Source organism: Enhydra lutris, unplaced genomic scaffold (genome assembly GCF_002288905.1).
Source record: "Enhydra lutris kenyoni isolate GAN:26980312 unplaced genomic scaffold, ASM228890v2 scaffoldscaffold37, whole genome shotgun sequence".
Classification (NCBI taxonomy): domain Eukaryota; kingdom Metazoa; phylum Chordata; class Mammalia; order Carnivora; family Mustelidae; genus Enhydra; species Enhydra lutris.
Genome location: NW_019154121.1, coordinates 5,623,936 through 5,645,375, shown reverse-complemented (window position 1 = coordinate 5,645,375; position 21,440 = coordinate 5,623,936). Strand labels below are relative to the sequence as shown.

Below are 21,440 nucleotides of genomic sequence, written 5' to 3'. Positions count from 1 at the left end.
TCTGTTGTATGTCCTAGAGGAGGAGGAAACAAATTTTACTTATTTCAGAGCTTGGGGAGAGGTGATATTAGCAACATAGGCAGTTAGGGCAGAGACTGGGGTTCCAAGACACTTAGGAACTCTCTAAGCAGCTGGGCAGGAAGCCACAGGCAGGAGGGAAAAGGGAGCTGTTGGGCAAAAGACATTCATGGGAAGGAGAGCCAGTCTAGTGAAAGAGAGCCTCGGGGAGTGACTGGATCTGCAGTGAAGTGGCATTTCCAGGGAGAAGGCTTGGCCAAAGCAACAGAGATAAATGGAAGCCCAGCCACTGGCCACGGCCCTATGGAGTACAGAACGAGGTAGAATTTCTTAGACATGCCATCCAGCCCACTACTGGGAGGGACAAGGGAGTTGGAAAGAGGGAGTCTTGCAATAATGTGAGTACACAGGGAACAAAGGTGAGGAGATGATGCCTAATCCAGGAAGCCTTTTCTAGTTCCCAAAGGTGCTTTATCTTTGCATTCTCTGAATATCCTATGGCCACTTCTATCAGAAACCTTATAACACTACATAATCACTTGTTTCTGTACATTACCTACGGGTAGGGATTGTGTTTTGGTCACTGTTGGTAAATTATTGATGTTCCATATGTTTCATAAAAGAGAAGAATCATTTGGAATATTGTTGATAAAATTCTCTTAGTTGACTCTTACCCATATGATTCCCTGTGGTATAGGTCAGTCTAGGCTCCAAGGAAGAGCCTTCCACAGGTTTAACCCAGGGCACAGCTGGGAGTGAATTCTCTAGTTTCTACCCCTGCAAACTAGAACCCTTGGTGCAGATCCATGGGCAAATGGTGTTTTAAGGGCAGACTTGTTATGGAAGAAGGTGGAAATGATAGCTCCTGTTCCTTCCATCTTGGGAGGAGAGGGTAACATGTTGGCACCCTTAACTCCCAGGAACAGAGGAATGGATGGTGGGTCAATGGTGTAATTCGTGCGTTTATTGTTGAACAGATAAGTTTTGGGTTCCTCCCATGTAGTAGCCATGTCAAAAGTTGGAATACAATGGTGAACAAGATGGACACAATCCTTGCCTTCAAGTAGCCTGCAGTTTAGTTGAAGAAGACACACAAGAACACAGGTAGGTGAGGACTGATATCAGCTAAAACAGAGGAAGCAGAGGTAGCTACCAGAGAGTATAGGATGGGAGCTAACCCAAATAGGGAAGCCAGGGAAACCTTGTGGGGGAAATATCTCAGCTGAGACTGAGAGAGCATAGAGTTAGGTTAGCTGTGCAGAGCAGAACAGAAGAATGTTCTCGATGGAAGGAACAATATATTTCAAGACCTGAGGGTGAGGGAAAGCATGGTACTTCTCAGGAATCAGAGTATACCTTTTATGGCAGGAGCCAGAGTGCAGAGTGTGTGTGAACGCGGCCCGTAAAGATGAGTGAATGAGTGGGTGGGAGTCAATGAATAAACAAAAGCTAGGAATGGGAACCAATAAATCTTGGCAGGAGCCTGGTCATATAGGGCTTTATAAGCTACATAACGATTTGGATTTTATTCTGAGAAAACGAAGGTCATTTGCGGGCCTCAGGTAGGTGACAGACTTGACCACATTTCTGTTTAAGCATGCTCAGTCCAGTAGCAGGTTGGCAAGACTGGAGGGAGGCAGGCCAGTTTAGCCAGCACATGACGTGAGAGGGGACAATGGTCAGAAGCTATTCAGGATATGTTCTGCCCATGGGTATGTCCATTCAGAATTCACTCCTTTGTGCCAGAGGCCTGTGGGACAGAGAGATGGGCCTGCCAGCTCATTTAGCCTCGTGGCTCTCCCCAATACGGATCCTCTTCCAGGAAAAGTCTCTTCATCCTTGTGGCTAATAACAACTTCAGTGGCAAAATGTCCTCTCCTTCCCCCATTCGCACTTAAGGCTTGCCATAGAACAGGTCTCCAGGAGGTCAGGGAAAAGGGGTGAGTTCAAAAACTGATCTGCAGGGAAAGGGTGGAAGAGGAGAGGCTACAGCCAAAGGGAGGGGGAACGGGACAAAGACCCAGAGGCACAGAGTAGGAATGGGAGCCCAAACCCAGAGCATGAAGCCCACACGCTCATGTGCACACCCGCACAGGCCTGTGGACTACCAAGAAGAAGGGCCAAAACCTCCCTGTTTATGAAGTTCATGTTTCCTAAAGGTGGAGCCGAACTTAAGCTCCTGTGAAAAGCAAACTGTGGAAAATGCCAGTGATTCATGGTGGAGGGAATTAGCAGCAGAAAGAAAGGGAAACAGGTCAACCACCCCCATTCTTTCTTCCTCGGGGACCTTGAAACTTGATTTTGCAGGATGCACAGGAAAGTAGTCATTGGCTTCCCTCTATTATGCTCTATTCAATTTATTGCTTGGAGAATAAAGTGCCACTTTATTGTTCAGATTCATTGCAAGAAATGCTAATATTCAGCTGGAGTTCTCTAATTAGTATCCAGAGAGCTGCCTAGGCTCTGTGTGTGTAAGTTTGGTCTTCCCTGCTGAAAACGCAGTGTAAAAGAGTAAGATGATTCACTCCCATTTCATCCCTCTGATCATGGCAGTCTAAACATTTGTGCTGTCTTCTGTTTCAAATCAAGAGCTCCTTATAATAAACACCTTCAGAATCTCAAGTTTCTGTGCCTGACTTTAATTAACCATTAACGTGAGCATTTAGTGATTACTGCACCGGCGAAATGGGTCGTTGCTTCCTTTCGATTTCACAAAAAGAAATCACCACCCCCCTCTACCAAACTGATAACAACTGACATCTGATTAGAAAAGGCAGAACTAATTAGAATAGGTGCAAAGGGGACTGTTTGAGTCACCTACATTAATGCACATTATAGTTAAATATCTGTCAGATTTTCCATTAACCCTCTTGCATTTCCATCCTTGGGATCAAATCTATTTTTTAACCTCATACCCCTTCTTTCCCTGGTTGGAAACTTGGTATTCAACAGGCTGAATTACGCATTAGTGCTTTAAATGCACAGCTCTTGTTGATGGATGCAACATACTGACAAAGACCTTGGAATGAAAATAATAGAAGTCATTCCCCTAAGTGTGGATTTAAACCCTATGCATTATGATTCCAAGGCTAATGTGTTCCTCTTGTTATTGTGTTTATTTCTTTATTGAGGAATACAGGAGTTAATTGTTGCTTTACGCAAATTCACTCTATTGTGCTCTGAGCTATTACATACTAGGATGACAAAATAAAACAGACATGAAAGTGGAATATCCAGTAAAAGAGAGCTCTACTCTGTAAAACGTTAAAATAACACATTCAAAGTTGAATTTATAGCCTTACGGGAAAGGCCCATGTGATTTGGATTCAGTTATTGTACAAAGTGAATTTATGTGTCCCCAAGAAGAACCCAGTGAGTATCCAGGACAGACGTCTCCTTCACATCAAAAGCTCATCGAGGACTTGGGACCATGCCTTCCTGATCTTACAGATGGGTGCAAAAAGGGTTCTCTACATCACGTGATCTTTTCATCTCCAATTCCTGGCACCTTGTAGGTGCTCAATAAACTCTCATCATACGAACGCATGCACGCATTATGGTTTTATCCCGTGGTGAAACTCTAACAGGGACCCCACACAGTTCTTAAATCCTGATGGAGCATGTTAAAGGACAAGAAAGGGAATGAATTTTCTTTATCATTTAAAAAAGCTAACCAAACTCTTGAAATTTTTTCCTTGAAAAACGAAGTCATCTACCACTCCCCTGGGCATTCTCCATTTTTATCTGCGATCAGAGGTACCAAGGCACCCGCCAGCAAATCAGCCTAGCAACAAAAGCAAGAATAAACCAAGTCTGCGGTAGGATGAAAACAGCTCAGTTTGAAAATACTGTCTGATTAATTAATCTTTTAAAAATATTTAAAAATTTTTTTTGTCCCTTACCATATCTTCTTTGTTCTGAGTGGTGGTATCAGTGTCCAGACGGTGTCTGACATACAGCAAACCCTCAACAAACATTTTTTGAATGAATGGATAAAAACCATTGGTAGAGTTCAGAACGGGGCAGTACTCAATTTAGCCTGAGATCTTTTAGCTCATGGCTCTTGGCTGGGCAGGTGGGGAAACCTAAAGATCTGTGGATTCAGACGAGGCAGTGTCGGTGAATTTGCTTGAAGATCCCTCTCTGTGTCAGAATTCTTGGCTTAAATTTTCCCTGAGGTAGAAATAAACTGGGCATGTAGACAATCACGAAATTTCGAACAGATTCCCTAGCAAAGGCTCTGTTAGCACAACCCAAACCACATCTACCTAGTTGCATAATTTAAGCAGCACAGTAGTTATTAACACTGGGCTTCAAGTCAGACCAGTTCCTAACTGTAGTTCTGAGCAAGTTATTTAACCTCTCTGAGCCTCAGTGCCCTCAAAGGGGTTGATAGTATCTACCATTTGGGCTGTTCGCATGTGGCACGGAATTGGTACTAATGTGAAAGCCAACAAATCAGCTAACAGAAACTAATAAGACACATGCAAAATCCCCCTCCTGCTAATTTTGCCAATCAAGATTCTTCAGTACAGATCAGATTAACATACACGTTTGGAAATTTATTTGGGCTCAGCCCTAGCACTGGTCTTATGGAATATTAAAAATGCATTTTTATTTTCTTTTAAACTGGAAATATAAATGACGAAATATCAAAGATAAAATGAAAACGCAAACATAGTATGTTTTTGGTCTGCCACGGACAATCCTTGGTATATATCAGACCTCGTCCCTCTTGCCAGCCCAGCCCAGCCATAGTGAGTCATAACAGAAATCACCAAATTGTCAAGGGTCATTTGCAATGATCACCTAGCATCTCTTGGGTCTCTATCCTAACTTCAATCTAGACTTTATGTCATTTATATTTGACCCATGACCACAGGTTTACTACCATCTTTTGGCCTCACTCCTGGATTCCGAGTATACTGATTGATTTTGTGTCCCAGTTTGTCTAGGACATTGGCTTGGCCTTGTTTTTGGCCCTTCACGCTCTGACTTCTTTTGATCTGGTTCTAGCCCCTAAATCTGGCACTAGCCTAACTGGCACTAGCCTAACTGGCTGACCCTTTAGCCAATCTGTGGCTCCTGGCAAAGGGGTGGTTTGGAAGTTATATTGTTGCAGAACACTGAATCCATGTTCTGCATTCATTGGGATAATACTGGGATTATTTTCCCAGTAGAAAAGGCATTCCCAGCTGATTCAAGGTTCTATCTCTTCTCTGGCACTTTCACTGGGCGATTATGAGGATTTGTCAGTATATGAGTGCCCCAGTGATTCCTCTACCCTCAAGTGGGTGTTCTTTAAGACCAGATATATCCAAAATTACCGGGGTGCCTGGGTGGCTCCGTGAGTTAAGCTTCTGTCTTCAGCTCAAACCATGATCTCAGGGACCTGGGATCGAGCCCTGCATCGGGCTTTCTACTCAGCAGGGAGCCTGCTCCCCCCGACCCCCGCCACCTGCCTCTCTGCCTACTTGTGATTTATCTGTCAAATAAATAAATAAAATCTTTAAAAAACAACAACTAAAAAAAAAAAACCCACCAAAAAACCCACAAAATTACTTTAAAGAAGAAGGGGTGAGAACATGAGATTTGCCTGATTTACGCCAAGGGTTGATATGTAAAGCAGTGAAGGATAAACTTGGCTGGGCAGAGAGAGCAGGGTGAGGTTCTTAATGTATGATTGAGGCTCTTAATATACGATATAAAACTTGGCTTTAAACTAAGGAGGAAATGTACAAATTTATGTTTCGGTCATAACAAACCATCCATTCACTGGCTGCGTTCCCTCTCAGAATTTTTAGAGATGGGATAATTCTAAACCAAATATAGAATCCACTTGAGTTTCATGGATCTAATGTTAGAAAAAAAAATTCACACTTTTAAGTGTCTGATTATACAGCTCTGACAAAGATCACTTCTTGGTTCAAGAGGTTAGAGCTTTTGGATTGAACTCTCACAAGCCCTAGTGAACCAATAATTCTTTCACACCTTAAACAAGTACTCAGTGACTTGAAGATAAATCAGAACTGCATGCGTTATGTCCCTCTCTTGCCCTCTCCCATAACCTTCAAATCAGAAAGGGAAGGAAATTATAGCCAGGAGGTATTTCCATTTGCCAAGCCCCAAACATTAGCAAGACAGAGTCACTGAAGACATTTTGTGAAATACCAAATACCATTTGTTCTCTCAGTATCCGGAGAAGGGATTACTTGAAACCACCCCAGGCATGGAACGATAAAGAGGTCTCCAACAATTTGATTATGCTGTGTCCATCTCTCAGGTATCCCTCACATCTAGGAGAACAGAGATAGGTACCCAATAAAGAGGCACACAGGCTCTCCCTAGTATATTCTTTGCCTGATTGCATATCTGTCTGGGTGAAGAGCTCTGAAGGGTGATACTCTGCTGGGTAAATTACAAGCAACTGATTGACAAATTCAATCTACCATCTTGTAGCAGAAAGACAAGATTTCCACCATGTCTAAGATGAAAGGACTCCAATAATCAAATCCCAAAACAAGTCTTCGTATGTTTGGTACAAAGTGAGTATCACAAACAGAAAAAATTTCATGACCAATGCTTTCATTTAGGACACTCTAATTGATAAACTTAAGAATTGCTTAATTCCCAATCTCTCCCCTCCTATGGCTTCAGTCATGAGTAACAGAGACTTTGCTAATTGGGAATGAGAACACACATTTGTACGGTTTTCTATAAATGGTGAGGTTAAACCTCCCTAAGCTGAGAATACTTGGCAATATACTAGATGAGACAATAAGAATTAGAAAAACCTTAAATATACGCACATCCAAATGAAAGTTGCTTCTCAAAATTATCATTTGGGAAGCAACTCATTTATTACTTTACTGCCTTCAGAGAAAGTTCACAAGCCATATTTGAAATCCAGTCCTATCCTATCACCTATTCCTCATTTTTGACCCAAAGCAGCATTACCCATCTTGAGTGTTTTCAAAGATCACCCTAACAGGATGAATATTACTGCACTGGTAATAATCCACTCAATGAGCTCAAAACTCTGAACACAATTCCCGGAGAAAAACTCTATAACCATATTGAACAATGATACCCTTATTAGCAGGAGTCCAACCACCCAAAGGTGAATGCTTTTAAGAAGGCACCACTTATTTGACCATAGAACTCTGGTACACTTGCTTACAACTCAGACACAGGACTTCCAAATCCTCCCTCTTAGAACTTCTGATCAGGAAGGGACAATTTGATTCAATATACAAAGTTAGGACAAAGCTGTAAATGGGTCACCATGTCCAGCCTGTATAGAAGGGGTCTTCAGCCTGAAATGCTGCTGCCACTTACATCACTTTTAAAGGGCTTTCTTGAAAAGATGAAAATTGTCTTGGCATCATGTGTCATAGGCACTGGAAATGGTTTAATATTATCTAAGACACTGGAAGATGTTTGTTGATTTGGCCATCAGCACCCACTGGTGTGCTTGGGTTCTGGAAGCTTTGATGGGGACAAAGAGGACATGAGTGTGGTGTATAGCTGTAGATATGAAAAATGGAGCCAGAAACAGGACCTAGGATGGCAGGAAGGCTCCCAAAGAAGGGCTGACAGGATATAGAGATATATTTCCTGTTATAAATCGCTTATATTGGATAGCTCCATAATGTTCACCATCAAGAAGGTCAGCCGTCACACAGATATTTTTCGATTCTTTTCTTTAACAACTCTGAAGGTGAGAGATTTAAGACTTTCTTTATCCCCAAAGCATTTCATCTACCCTGTAGATTACGTAAATATGCCTCATATTACAGGAAATATTCTTTTTGAGAATTTCGCAATGGTCTATAAGTGGTCATTCATTTCCCAACATATCCTACCTGTGAGCTGTATAGTCAGTGGCTAAAAGCACAACCTTCAAAACAGACCATCAGAATCCTGGCTCTGCCACTTCTTATCTGTGCAACTTTGGAAAAGTTACTTAATCTCTCTGTGCCTCAGCTGTTTCCCCTGTAAGATGAGAACAATGGTATTTCCTCCATATGGGTGAAATGAGATACCATAAGGAAGAGAGACAGAAGTCATGTCATTTACAGGGTAAATAATGAACACTACCTCTTATTAATATCTAATTATATATTATTTCCATTTTTATGATCAGAAGACTGGGCTTAGCGAGGGCAAATCACTACTCATTCACTATACTGCTGGACAATACAAGAATGAAGGATAGTTTCCTTTTATTTCTCTGAAACTCTTTATGTTAGAATTTGAGACTTCTAGTTTCTATATCATTGATGTCTGCTCTAATCTTGATTATTTCCCTTCTTGTATGTGGGGTTGGCTTAATTTGTTGTTGATTCTCTAGTTCTTTACAGAGTAAATGCAAGCTGGTGCAGCCACTTTGGAAAACAGTGTGGAGATTCCTTAATAAATTAAAAATAGAGCTACCCTATGACCCTGCAATTGCACTACTGGGTATTTACCCCAAAGATACAGGTGTACTGAAAAGAAGGGTCACCTGCACCCCAACATTCCTAGCAGCAATGGCCACAGTCACCAAACTGTGGAAAAGAACCAAGATGCCCTTCAACAGACTAATGGATAAAAAAGATATAGTCCATATATGCAATGGAATATTATGCCTCCATCAGAAAGGATGAATACCCAAGTTTTGTATCGACATGGACGGGACTGGAGGAGATTATGCTGAGTGAAATAAGTCAAGCAGAGAGAGTCAATTATCACATGGTTTCACTTACTTGCGGAGCATAAGGAATAACAGGGAGGACATTGGGAGATAGAGAGAAGTGATTTGGGGGAAACTGGAGGGGGAGACAAACCATGAGAGACTGTGGACTCTGAGAAATAAACTGAGGGTTTTGGAGGGGAGGAGGGTGAGGGTTGGGTGAGCCTCATGGTGGAAATTATGGAGGGCATGTATTACATGGAGCACTGGGTGTAGTGCATAAACAATGAATTTTGGAACACTGAAAAAAAACAATTAAATTTTTAAAAATAAAACAGATATGTGATATTAACAGCAAAAAAAAAAAAAAAAGAAAAAAAGAAAAGAATTTGAGACTTATTCCAATGCATCACCTACATAAGAGTAATACTTGTTAAAAATATTCTGATATCATACATGGATCTTTCCATGATAATCATAATAACTGTCAACTTTGTTCTAAACTCTGGGTGCAAAACAATCTCATTTTTAAGGGATTTATTTATTTATTGTAGAGAGAGAGGGGGAGAGAGAGCGTGGGTGCACATGTTGAGGGGGAAGGCACAGACGCAGGGAGAGAGAATCTCAAGCAGGTTCTCTGATGAGCACAGAGCCTGACACGGGGCCCAATTCCACAACCCTGAGATCATGACCTGAGCTAAAATCAAGAGTCCAATGCTTAACCACCTGAGCCACCCAAGTGCTCCTTAATTTTATTCTAAAAACAAAAACAAAAACAAAAACCATCCTAGGATATATTATTATCACCCCCATTTACAGGTGAGAAAACACATGCTTCGTGAGGTCCAGTGACTTGCTTGAGGTCCCACAGCTAGTGAATGTCAGAGTAAAAATTTGAACCTAGATTCATCCAAACCAAAATGGCTACCCAGCCATTAGGAATGAGTTCCACAATAGCATTTGTTTATTAACAATCCCCAAATTACCTGTTAAAAAGGAACTTTGTAAAATATGCACATGACTCTATTTAAGTCCATTCTTCATCAACTACAGTTTAAAAAAAAATACACTTTTTTTTTTTAAAACCCCACACTACTTAAATGGGTAAGAGCGCAAAACTTTGCTTGGTGTGGAGCTCCTGAATGCTGGTTGAGAGCCGTTTTTCCCCTGGCACACATCTAGGGAAAAGGTTAGCTTGGCCACGGTCTGTGGTGCTTGTGGCATTCTTTTCTGGGCAGTAGCCGTGAAAACTACTCTAGGAATGTGATTGAAATTAGGCTCAGTGCCGTCATAATATCCTGACATATTGTTTTGACGTGTAATGTGTTGTCTTTGTGCTTGGCCACTAATGGAGACCCGTCAAATTACATGCACAAAGCAACATTCAGACTTTCTTCCTTCCAGGAAGAGTTTCCGCCCTCGAATTCCTTGGGGGATCTGAGTTTCCTTGCGGGATCAGAATTTCCTCGCTAGCACGTGCTCTCACAGCACAAAGCTATCTCTTCGTACTACTCACGTATAGGGCAGAATAAAACTTCAGCTTTATATTAATCACAGCATATAAGGTAACCACAGATATTTTTTTCTGTTTGTAGTGATGACGATATCATCCTTCAACACTTAATGCAGGCATTACTTTCTCCCAAAGACTTCCCTGATAGCCCCTTGCAGGGTAAGACACCGAACCTCTGTGATCTCATGTGATTAGCCTTTCCACTTAGCATTCAAATGAGAGTTTTAAAGCCTGTTTCTCTCCTCTCCTGACTGTGCCTGAAAACAGGGGCCATGCCTTATTTAATGCAGCAGCATGGAGTCCTGGCAGGATCTATTACGACGCGTTGGGCATTCAGACATTTCAGTTGGTTCGTGTGAATGTAGACGGGTCATTACTCTTAATATCATGTCTGGATTTATGTCAGTTTTCAGCATAATCACAACATCTGGCACATGGTAGGTACTTAGGACTCTCATGTCGACTTAATGACTGACTGAGTTACTGACTGCAGGAATAGACATCAGGTGTATCCAGATCTTACTGCCAACTGGACATGTCACTAAAGGTCATGAATTATAATGCAACATTCTTAATAAGCAAGAGCCTTTGACTGCTGCAGATCCCAACAAGAGGAATGATCTACAAGGAAATACTAGCTCTTGCCTCCAGATGCCCGGTGAAAGCGGGGCTTCCTAAGGCCTTCATGGGCATCCGACAGGACCACTACTGCCTTTGTGTTCTTGATTCCGCCCCAACACAAACGTTGCAACCATAAGCATAAAGACCAGGCTAAGCAGTCTCCAGGTCCTCTGCGTTTGGGGTAGCAAAATTATGGTCTTACCGGTCGGTGCTGTTGGGAGACTTGAAACCCCAGGCCTGTGATGGGCTGGTTCTGCATTTTCTGAAGCAGGATCTTTTGCTGGAGTGGCAAGGGGGACCTTAGCAACGGCTGGCTGGACAGGGCCTGGGTGGGCTGGGACGGCTGCTGCGGCGGCTGAGCTGAAATGGAGCTCTGGGGCTGCTGCGGCTGTTGAGGCTGCTGCTGGGTGTAGTGTAGGAGAGAAGGCTTATTCTGGGAAGGCAAAACCGAAGGCATCTGCTGGCTTGCTTGATCTGAGTTAAAATGGAACAAAGGCTTAGTGTTGCCATGACGGGGTTCCATGGCCGTGTGCGGGGTGTTCATGAAACTTCGACTGAGATCCTGAGGCTTCTGCTGCATGAGCACGTCCAGGTGCCCTCCCTGGGCAGACGGGCTGGCCTTGTACATGTAGTTGGACATCCCCTTCGGCTGGCTACCACTGCCCGCCACCCCGGCCATGGGGGAGCCCTGTGGGCTGAATGGTTGCTGGCCGAAAGAAGGGCTGGGGATTTTCTCCTGCCCAAATGGACCTGGCGACGGTCCAGCTGAAGAGGGCAAGGCCGACCAGGCGGTGGGCTGGTGTTGTTGCATCCGGGCATGCTGCTGGCGGTTGGCCGCGATCTGTTTGAGCTGCTGGGCATGCGACACTTCCTGCCAGCTCGGCAGGGCCCGGCTTGCCCCGGAGGCCGTCTGCGACTGAGCCTGGCTCTGTGGCACAGAAGGGACGGGGGAGGAAGCAGAGAGGGCGGAGTTGGCCATGGAGAAGGCGGGGCCAGCAGATGGGGGCCTCAGCTGAGGAGAGCCTGAGGGGCCCTGGGTTAGACCTGGGGAGTATTCACTTTTGATCACTGTCTTCTCCACGGGCAAGGAGGGCCTGGGAGTGCTCCTCTGGCTCTGCTGACCCAAGTCAATGTTAAATGGGTCGTCCTGCTTGATGGTGGCGTTGATCATGTTTTCCAGCTCAAGGTCACTCATGGGAGGCACTGAAATGTTTGTTAGTTCATTGAACAGCTCCTGCAGCTCTGGGTCCATCAGTTGCTCTACAGGGTCCTCTCCATACCTATTGGAAAACATAGCCTCCTGGGTCAGCTGGCCATCCATGTGCTTACTGCAAGACAGAGTCTCCCCAGGTTCCTTCTTCACTTCCTTTAAGCCCATGTTAAAGATACCGTTTCCGGGAGGATGGGGTGGCAGGGTGTTAGTCTTCCGTAGGGATGCTTGGCTCATGGGCAAGGTCCCTGACATAATTGGATTTTGTCCATTGTTTACTTGGAGGCCCCCTTGTCCAGCAGAGAGGTTCTCCCCGACGCGGATTCTCTTGATATCAAGGAATGAGTTGTCCACAAAGCCATTGGGTCTCTTGCTGTTGGCGGGAGACAGGTTACCCACCTGTTTTCTTTTCAAGGAACCCTGGAGCTGAAAACACAGGGAGGATAAGAAAGAAAAATATGAGATATTATCCAGATACGCTTTTAGTCAAAAGAGACATGCTATTTCAATGTTTTGTTTTAGTTTTTCCCATTTACACACAGGATGAATTCAGAAAGAAAAAGGTACCAATGAAACACAGTCTGGAACGGAATGGAACTCACCCGACAGAATAGACTGTTCCTGGAGGAGCAGGTCAGTGAGTGATTAGAGATCCCACTGGTTCCCATGATCAGAACATAGGTCATGGATGGAAAATACTTCACATGCCACCGCGAGTCATTGATGATAGCTACAATGTGTCACCGAATGTGGTTTTCTGGAGCAGCCGAAACACTCCACATGCATGCACCCACGGCCCCACACAGCGACAGACGACTGGAATGAGCTGCATTTTGACCAAGATGGGAAACGCCGGACAGTCTAAAGGTAGGACACAGGTTCCAGTTTCTCTTTTTCAAGGATTCATCCGTGAAACCCTTCATCACTATTATTCTCTAAGTAAGTAATCAGAAGAGTTATATCCAAGGAGAGAGTGTATCTGTTATTCTACTCTTTTTCGTCCTGTAATTCCTCACCTTTGCATCCACACCCATGCTGAAACATTGTGTGGGTGCACGAACACTGTGAAGTTATCCTTTATCTAATGAGACCCTCTAAGCACAGATTTTCCTGGGGATTCATTTCTTATGATGCCTGTCTCGAAAACTTAAAACCAAAACCAAGGTGCAGAGGACGTATTGCGCATTGTTAAGAAGTCAGCCTCAGGAGCCTGCTACGCTGCACTTCGATTCCTGTTCTATCGCTGAGTGCTGCGTGACTTTGCCACTCTATGTATTCAAGCCTCAATTTCCTTACCTGCAAAATGGGGGTGATAGCACTGATTCATAGGAAGAAATGAGACAATGCACGTAGAAGTTCAGCACAGTGCTTACGATCATCAGAACTCAATAAATTCTAGTTTATATTAAAAAAATGGCTTACCACATTCTAAAAGAGGAGAGCCTCTCCAAACTACAAGAGTCACAACCAAATGTTCAAGCACTTCATTCACTAACTCAGTGATTAGATTGTGTGACATGCTCTTTAGATATTATAGGGAAAGAAACTGAGGACCATACAGTCATATCGATAAATGAATGAGAAACAAAACATTCACCATTGATCTTGAGATCCTTGTTGGTTTGCATCTAAAGTGAGAGACAGTATCTATCCAAGTGTGGCTTTCCCAGTACAGCTGACCCACTTAAATTATTTAATGTTTGCTCAGGATAATTGTAAAATACCTGAGGCAGGATACTTCCCAGATACAAAATGCTACCACTTTCCTTTTTCTCCCCACCCTCCTGATGATTTCTAGGTAACCTAAATAGTAAATGAAATTAACATAACTGAGCATCTATTATATGCCAAGTATTTTAAATATGGTTGCTTTATTTTTCTTAGTCTTTACAATAACCTGAATCAATATGTATTATTTGATAGCTATTATTTTATAGATAAGGAGACCAAGGCTCAGAGAGGATAAGTAACTTGTCCGGTGTCACACAGCTAGTCAGCGGCAGACCTGGGCTTTAACTCAAGGTCTGTGTAATTCTGCAGCCTGAGGCATCTCCACTAGAGTATGCTGCAATTGGCTTGTTTAGGGCTAGGGTCTCCCCTGTGTGAAGGGGCCAAGGGCAGTGAGCAGACAGACATCCCGAATTTTTGGTGAAGTGAGAGGAGTCTGGGAATGGCTAGGATGCAGTTACAGGGTCAAATGTGAACAGTATGTTTCTTGTCATGTAGTTCTTCAATCCCTATTTCAAGAATCTCTTATCTAGGGGTGCTCAGTTGGTTAAGCAGCTGCTTTCGGCTCAGGTCATGATCCCTGGGTCCTGGGATCCAGCCCCTCATCAGGCTCCTTTTTCAGAGGAGAGCCTGCTTCTCCTTCTCCCTCCGCCTGCTGCTCTGCCTACTTGTGCTCTCTCAAATAAATATATAAAATCTTAAAAAAAAAAAAAAAAAAAAGAATCCCTTATTCCTTTACCTGTGGTTTTGCTCACTCACAAGTGGTATATAGTTAGGGTGGATGTCCCATCCTCTTCTAACCTGTTTTTACCTGTTCCCATTGCTGACTGGTAATCAGAGAAAGGAACCTGACCTAGACTGGGCCAATCAGTTCCTGCCAGAGGAATTCTGGAAGTGGAGAAAGTGAGATCAGGCTTTCTTTGGATGACTGCATCATCATTTACAAAACTTGTGAGCTGTTGTTTCAATATCCAACCAAAGCCTCATAGGAAGTGAGTCTGTAGAAAGAGAGAAGACTAACAGAGAGAAGAGAGACACAAGTATTGGCAAAATTTCAGGGCTGGGTTTTAATCCCAGATCAGCCTGTCTCTTGTCCTGTTTTCCTTGATACATTGTGGAGTCTTTAGAATAAATGTCCTTTTTTGCTTGAGCTAGCATGAGTTGGGCTTCTGTTATTTTCAACCAAGAGGCCTAACAAAGTCCCATGAAATGTCACGTTGGGTGATGCATGATCTGCAACAAGGCATAGGTATACTTTGCCCCTGGGTGTGAAGTTCCCCATTCTGCCATCACTGCTGTCTCCGCACATTTGCTGACTGCTGAGCTCGCTATGCACTGACATAGGCAACAACATCACAGAACACTGTCAGCCATCACCACACTCAGCAGAAACTCAAAACGCCCCCCAGCTGTCCTTGGGGGTCAGAAAGAACAAAGACCACAGGGGCTCAGCCATGTTAGCTCAAGAGTGGCCACAGTTTTTATTCCAGTGTAAGTTACATTTTGGAAGTCTTTTCACAACCAGTAAAGAACAAACAAAGGAATACATTCTTTTTTCAGGTTTGGGTGCTTGCCTTTTATCTACTTTCCACTGCTTGGAAAGAACCTGTTCTGCCAGATTCTCCCATTGCTCAGGCCACTCCCTGGGCAGTGCCTTGCAGAGTCTGGGAAGGAGCACTGGCACGTTCTCTAAGCCACCAGGACTGGAGGGGCTGTAACAGAATTAGTGGTGGCGGCAGCAACAACAACAACAATAATAATAGTAATAATAATAGCAGTCATTCGTTGAGGGTCTGCGTGCTAGGCAAGGCATCCTGATAAGGTCTCTGCGTGGGTAGTCTTATTTAAGTCTCAGAATAACGAAGAATTCTCCCCACACCTCCGTGAGGTTGATGTTAATTCTACCCAGCCGCCTCCCCTCTCCAGTTTACAAAACAGAGAATAAAGGCTTGGAGACTGAGACTTCAAGGTCATGCAAATAATAAGCAGTAAAGCCAGGGGCATCCAATTCCTGGTTTTGGCTTAGGTCATGATCTCAGGGTCCTGGGATCGAGCCCTGCGCTGGCAGGAAGTCTGCTTTAGATTCTCTCTCTCCCTCTCCCACCTGCCCCGCCACTTGCGTATTCTCTCCCTCTCTCTCTAAGAAGAAAAAAAAAGCAATAAAGCCAGAAATCCAACCAAGCATTTGAACTACAGAGCCTGTGCTGTGCGGTAAACGGTATCCTTTATAAAGTGTTATCTCTTAGAACATTTTCCTGCCCATACCTAGAAAATAACAGGCACAGAGGGAATAAGACTTGTTTCTTAGGTATATGTGTGGGATTACCACCAGCATAGTTGGAGGGAGGGGTGACTTCAGATGGGGGGCAGAAGTCCTCCTTCAGTGACGTCGGCTAAAGGGGATTCCACTGGGACTCCATCAGGCACGACACTTTAGCAAGAGAATTCTGGGGACAGTCTGTGTCCAGCCTCATAGAACTTTCTAATCAAAGTTATGTCATCAAGAGCCATCAGATGCACAGACACATTAGACATCAAGCTAACTGGCCAAGACAATCAAAGATTCTCCAAGTTTAACCTTGACTTTCAAGTGTATCCTTTGCTGGACTAGTTTCTCCATCGTATATGGCTGTGAATTATGGTAGAGAATCTCTAAAGGTTCTGTAACAAAAGGCAAATATTCTAGAAGGAGTAGAGGAGGAACACAGTTTGTCACTAATATCTCAGTGAGAAATGGTTCATCAGAGAATTCAATGTCATTTTATAAGCCACGAATAGTCCTAGGAAATGAGACTCAGTCAGAGGAGGGAAGACCTGGGTTTAAATTGAAGACGAGGGGCAGGACAAGGGAAATGAGCAGCTCCACACTCGGACCTTTCCAGTGGCTGGGAAGCCGGGCTGCGGGAATCTAGAAGTGTATAGCCTGAGTGCCAGATGGTCCAGCAACTTCCAGAAAGCAGTTAATAGTATTCAAACAGGACAGAAAAGAATTTCCACAAATAAATCTCTCACCCACCACTGACTTACCCATTACGCACTGTTAGGTACATTACCTAGGGCCCACAGGAGACTTAGGGGCCCACAGAAATGTTTGAATTTCTTTTAAAACAGGAGAAATGGAACTTTTCAGTTGAAGAAATGTTTCCATACAGAACAGTAATATATTTATCTTTATGTCAGCATGTTCATAGAATATAATTCTTCATTTTTTAGTTTTTCTTAAAGATTTTATTTATTTGTCAGAGAAAGAGTGAGAGTGAGCATGAGCGGGGGGAGGGGCAGGCAGAGGCAGAGGGAGAAGCAAGCTCCCTGATGAGCAGGGAGCCCGATGCGGAACTTGATCCCAGGACCGTGAGATCAAGACCTGAGCCGAAGGTAGATGCTTGACCCACTGAACCACCCAGATGTCCCAAATACAGTTATTTAAATTGTGAAGGAAGAAGGGGCCCCCTCAGAAGAGCACCTGAGGCTCCCCCTAATAACCATTGCATAAGGAAGCTTGAGAGGTACTCTAAGAGTTGTGTGGAGCCTCACACGGCTCTCTGAACCTGTATTCCCATCCTCATTGCATAAGTGAAGAAATCGTGGCTCCTAACAGGAAGTTACATAGTGAATGATACAGAGACAGGATGCCCCCCGCCCCCTGCCCCAGTCTGACTGGCCCCAGAGTCCTCGTTCTCCATCACTAGGCACATTGCTTGCTTTCCCTTCAGCCTTCAGCTCACCAAAGACTGACCCTGTTCTGGACACGGTGGACACAGAGACCCAAGACCTAAGGATCCCAGAACAAAGACGTATCGCACACACAGGGCGGAGGTAAGGGCGTTCGGGACACGTGGGGACGGATGGCAGGGAGAGGCTGGTGACATTACTGGTTAGAGGTAGACGGTGAAAGCTCGGGACATCACCCTCAAGGCTCCAACAGGAGAAAGGGAAGAGACCAAGGGTCACTTGGTCAGTCAGAAAGATTTAGGAACCATGCAGAGAGAGCTCTGAACCCAGACCCAACCAAATCATCCCTGGCCTTAGGGAGCTATGCAGATGATGAAGCCGGTGGCAGGACGCAAAGTCTTCAAACGAGCCCCACGTTACTATTTACACTTTTCCCAACACCTACATGGGCTAGGAAGCAGTTTTTCTTGCGTACAATAAATCTGCCCCCAGACTTCTATGTTTAATTTGTGAGATTATGTGCACAATATCACCCTTTCACTGGCTATCCAAGGAAAGGGCTTCTTTCGGGAATGATTTCAACACAGCAAGTCTGGTCTGGTTTGCACACCACACAGAAATCACTGTGCTTTGCTGAGGCCCAGCAGACTGTTCTTTTCACTCTCGTCCTTGTTCGGATTCTCCTACGTGAGCACCTTGGTGCTATTTCAGGCCTGTGGTCTCTGCTGGGGGAAGGCTGAGGCCTGCTCAGGGACCCAGGCCAGACAGAGTGACCTGCCTGCCCCCGAGGGGCCTGGGAATGGAGGTGCTGGGACAATGTCTATGGCCCGAAAAAACCCAGCACGCGGCGGAGTTGGGCCAGGGTCCCTCAGTAAACTTTCCGGGGCCGGGGTCCCTCAGTAAACTCTCCTTTTGAACAGCTGTACTTTGCTCTTCCAAAGGACCTGAAACATAAACTTCCTGGAGGGATTTTAAAATGCCATTATTGCGCAATCCCCCGGTTTCTGTTTCTTGCCCTGCTCCCTATCCCTTTCCACAAAATAAATGCATTCTTTGTCTCCTGGGCTGCCCTAGAAACAGGGAATATGCCACACAAAGGTAACAATTCAGTCCATAGGTCACATCCCCACACCCCCAAGGTAGATTTCTGCCTTTCTCTTGTGCATAAGCACAAGAACCACATTTCCCACACTGCTGAGGTCCTCCGGGGAATGAGTATCTTGGTCTCATCATCTATAAGCTTTCCTCAGGCCATTTTACTCATGGCTGATTAGTGAGAGGGTGGGGAGGGACCAACGCTCCAAATAACTTGGGATTCTTGAGTTGATTCCTAACATGAAGTCTGGGATCCTGGAAAGGTGGATTCCAGAGCTCAGTATAGTACCGGAGGTGAGCTGATCTTCCCTCAGTCTCCTGCCCCCAACAAACTAGATGGGATTTTCAATCTTTTGCTAAAGGCCCCTGAATGCCCCCCCTTCTTATTGGGCCCTTGCAGAGTTCTGAGCTATCTGGTATTGTGAAGTTATTGTTTTCTGCCCCTATAATGTTTATGTTTGCCCAGCTAGAGTTTAAGCTCTTTGGGGGTGGGTGCCATGCATTATGCTTGACTGGGTTTCTCTCAGAACCCACCACGATGCTGGGTATATTGTAGGTGTTCAAACAGTGGTCCATGGGCAGATCTGAGAATCTGGGAAGCTGGATCCTTCTAACGATCGAGGAGGAAAACACTGGCGTAGCAAGAAGGCTGTGGGAACATTTTCAGTGTCAACTGTCAAGCAATTTAATGGTTCTCCTACAGTTTGGCTTGAGTGCTCAAGTTTTTCTGAACCCTGAAGTCAGAGGAAGGGGAAGTCCCGAGAACCGGGACCCCTTTGTCATCTGCGTGAACGGAAAGTGAAGGAGCACGTGAGGCTTTGTGGCAGCCTCTGTTCTGAGTCTCTGGAAGGGATTCTGAAGCTGGGGTCCAATGCTTAGCCCCATCTCGACTCCATGCCCTATATGATGAATGCGCGGGAGTGGAAGGACAGTCGGAGCATACGCCTTGTATGCTTTTCGATAACTTCCACTTCTACTTTTTAAAGAAAAAGTAGGAACTTTTTTCTTTTTTTGTAAAAGCTGTCATGGAAGGCGTGTTAGATCTATTTGGGAAATTGGTTCCATAACTTTGTTCCAAAAGGTCTGAACTCTGAGATATGTGACTATTTGAGTGAAAAAAAGAAAAGAGTTACTTTTCATAAAATCCCCGGTGAAGTGTTATATGGAAGCAAGAATATTGCCAATTAGGGATCTTGATAGAGAAAACAAGTCAACACACTGTCCTTCTAAAGACACTAAATGCCAAATGCCCCATATTTAAAACATCTTTAATGTTTCCCCGTCCTTTTCCCATCTTTCCTGGATGGCTTGTGGAAGAGTAACTAAAGAGCTGGAATTTGCCTCCGAAACCTTCGTCACAAGTGCAGGGGAAGGGTGTTTCACTGTAGTGTGGACAATTCTCAGTGTGGACAATTCCACCAATTCTGCTTGGAGACTGGTGCACATTTACCATCAACCTACAAAGCATTTGTGGAGAGAAAAGGGAAGAGAGGCAGACATCCTGTTTTATGGAGGCAAATGGGAGGACATGGGACTTTGAGAGGGCATGGAATTCACCCTGCGATGTACATGCTGTCCTCCTCCAGTTTATTGTATAAGCTCGGACTGGTCACTCACCTCCCTGCTAGTTGGGACACAACCTCATACATGAAGCACCATATGGGTTCCAAGCTCAGAGCAGCACTCCATTACTGGGAGCTCCCTTTTAGTAGGAGAGGTAGAATTTGAACCCAAGCCTATGTGATCCTTCCTACTGCCATCTAGTTACGTGTCAGGTGTGTGCTAGACAGAAGCAAAATGAAGAGAATGAAAGGGGCTTTTCCTCACCTGTATAATGGCATTTACTTACTCATTCATTCAACAGGCATTTATTTGGCACCAAGTGTATACTCGGTGAGACCGTCTATGTCACAGAGTTGCTGTGAGGACCGAGGGCTTAAAGCACATAAAGGGCCTGGAAGATTGGTCTTAGAACATGATGCTCAATGGCTGTTAGAACCAATTAAAGAAAAACAAAAAAAAGAGGTTGATCAGCCTGTCTGGAAATAAAGCCAAAAATGGCCATGTCGTGTGACGGTTGCTCTGTAGGGTGTGCATGGGATTACAGTCACGGAGGGGAGGAAAAGAATCCCTCTCCCTTCCCTTCCCATGAAGTGTCCCCTGATGTGTAAATCAATGTGATGTTTTGTGATATTCGGATATTCTGCTAGCGACAGTGTAAACAAAACCTGTCGTTTAACAAGAGGCATGTTTAAATTAAATCAAAAAGTTCAAAGTAGGATGATTTTCCCACAACGTCTGCAATTTTGATGTCGTTCCAGATCTACTCTGTGATAACCAGTGCGATCAGCCTGCTGACGACATCCTTAGTCACCCTGGCGAGTCGCTGCAATGGTCTTAAGGCAGGGGCCTGTGGGGACCGTCTTTCAGAGAGCTACTCTCCAGGTTTAGCAGAAAAATGAACAGAATTATTCTCGAAAAGCCTCACAAACCCAACTGCTTTGTGCATGAAATACGTTACCCGTGATTCACTTTTTTGCCCAAAACATATCAAAGGGAATCCAAAGTAAATGCTACATATAAAATGTTGGCGATTCTCTTGAAATCTTGAAACGTCCTCCTCAGCAGAATGTACAGTGTAGGAAGCATCATTAATGATGTGGCTTCTCGCTCCCCCTTCACTGGGGGGCCAGTCTGGAAGCTGTTGTTCGAAGGGGCCTTGCTAGAAGCCCATCTGCTTCGTGAGGCCTTGCCCTCCTACGTTCCCTCCTGTTCTTTCTCCTGGCTTTTAGGATTTTAGCACTCGGTCTGATTGGTTTTTTGCAATTGTTTCAGGCCTGTGAGTTTTTTCATTATGACATCATGCCAAGATGATGTGGAAGATAGCTTATTGGCGCTCATCCACTCCC

At 44.4% G+C, this 21,440-nt stretch overlaps 1 protein-coding gene across 1 annotated transcript in view; it reads right to left on the bottom strand.

Moving 5' to 3' along the window:
• LOC111154352 (mastermind like transcriptional coactivator 2) overlaps positions 1-21,440 on the bottom strand; it is a 350,497-nt gene that overhangs the window by 98,922 nt on the left and 230,135 nt on the right. The window contains exon 2 of the mRNA XM_022513911.1: positions 11,029-12,462. Coding sequence (XP_022369619.1) covers positions 11,029-12,462 — 1,434 coding nt within the window. The remainder of the gene's footprint in view (positions 1-11,028; positions 12,463-21,440) is intronic.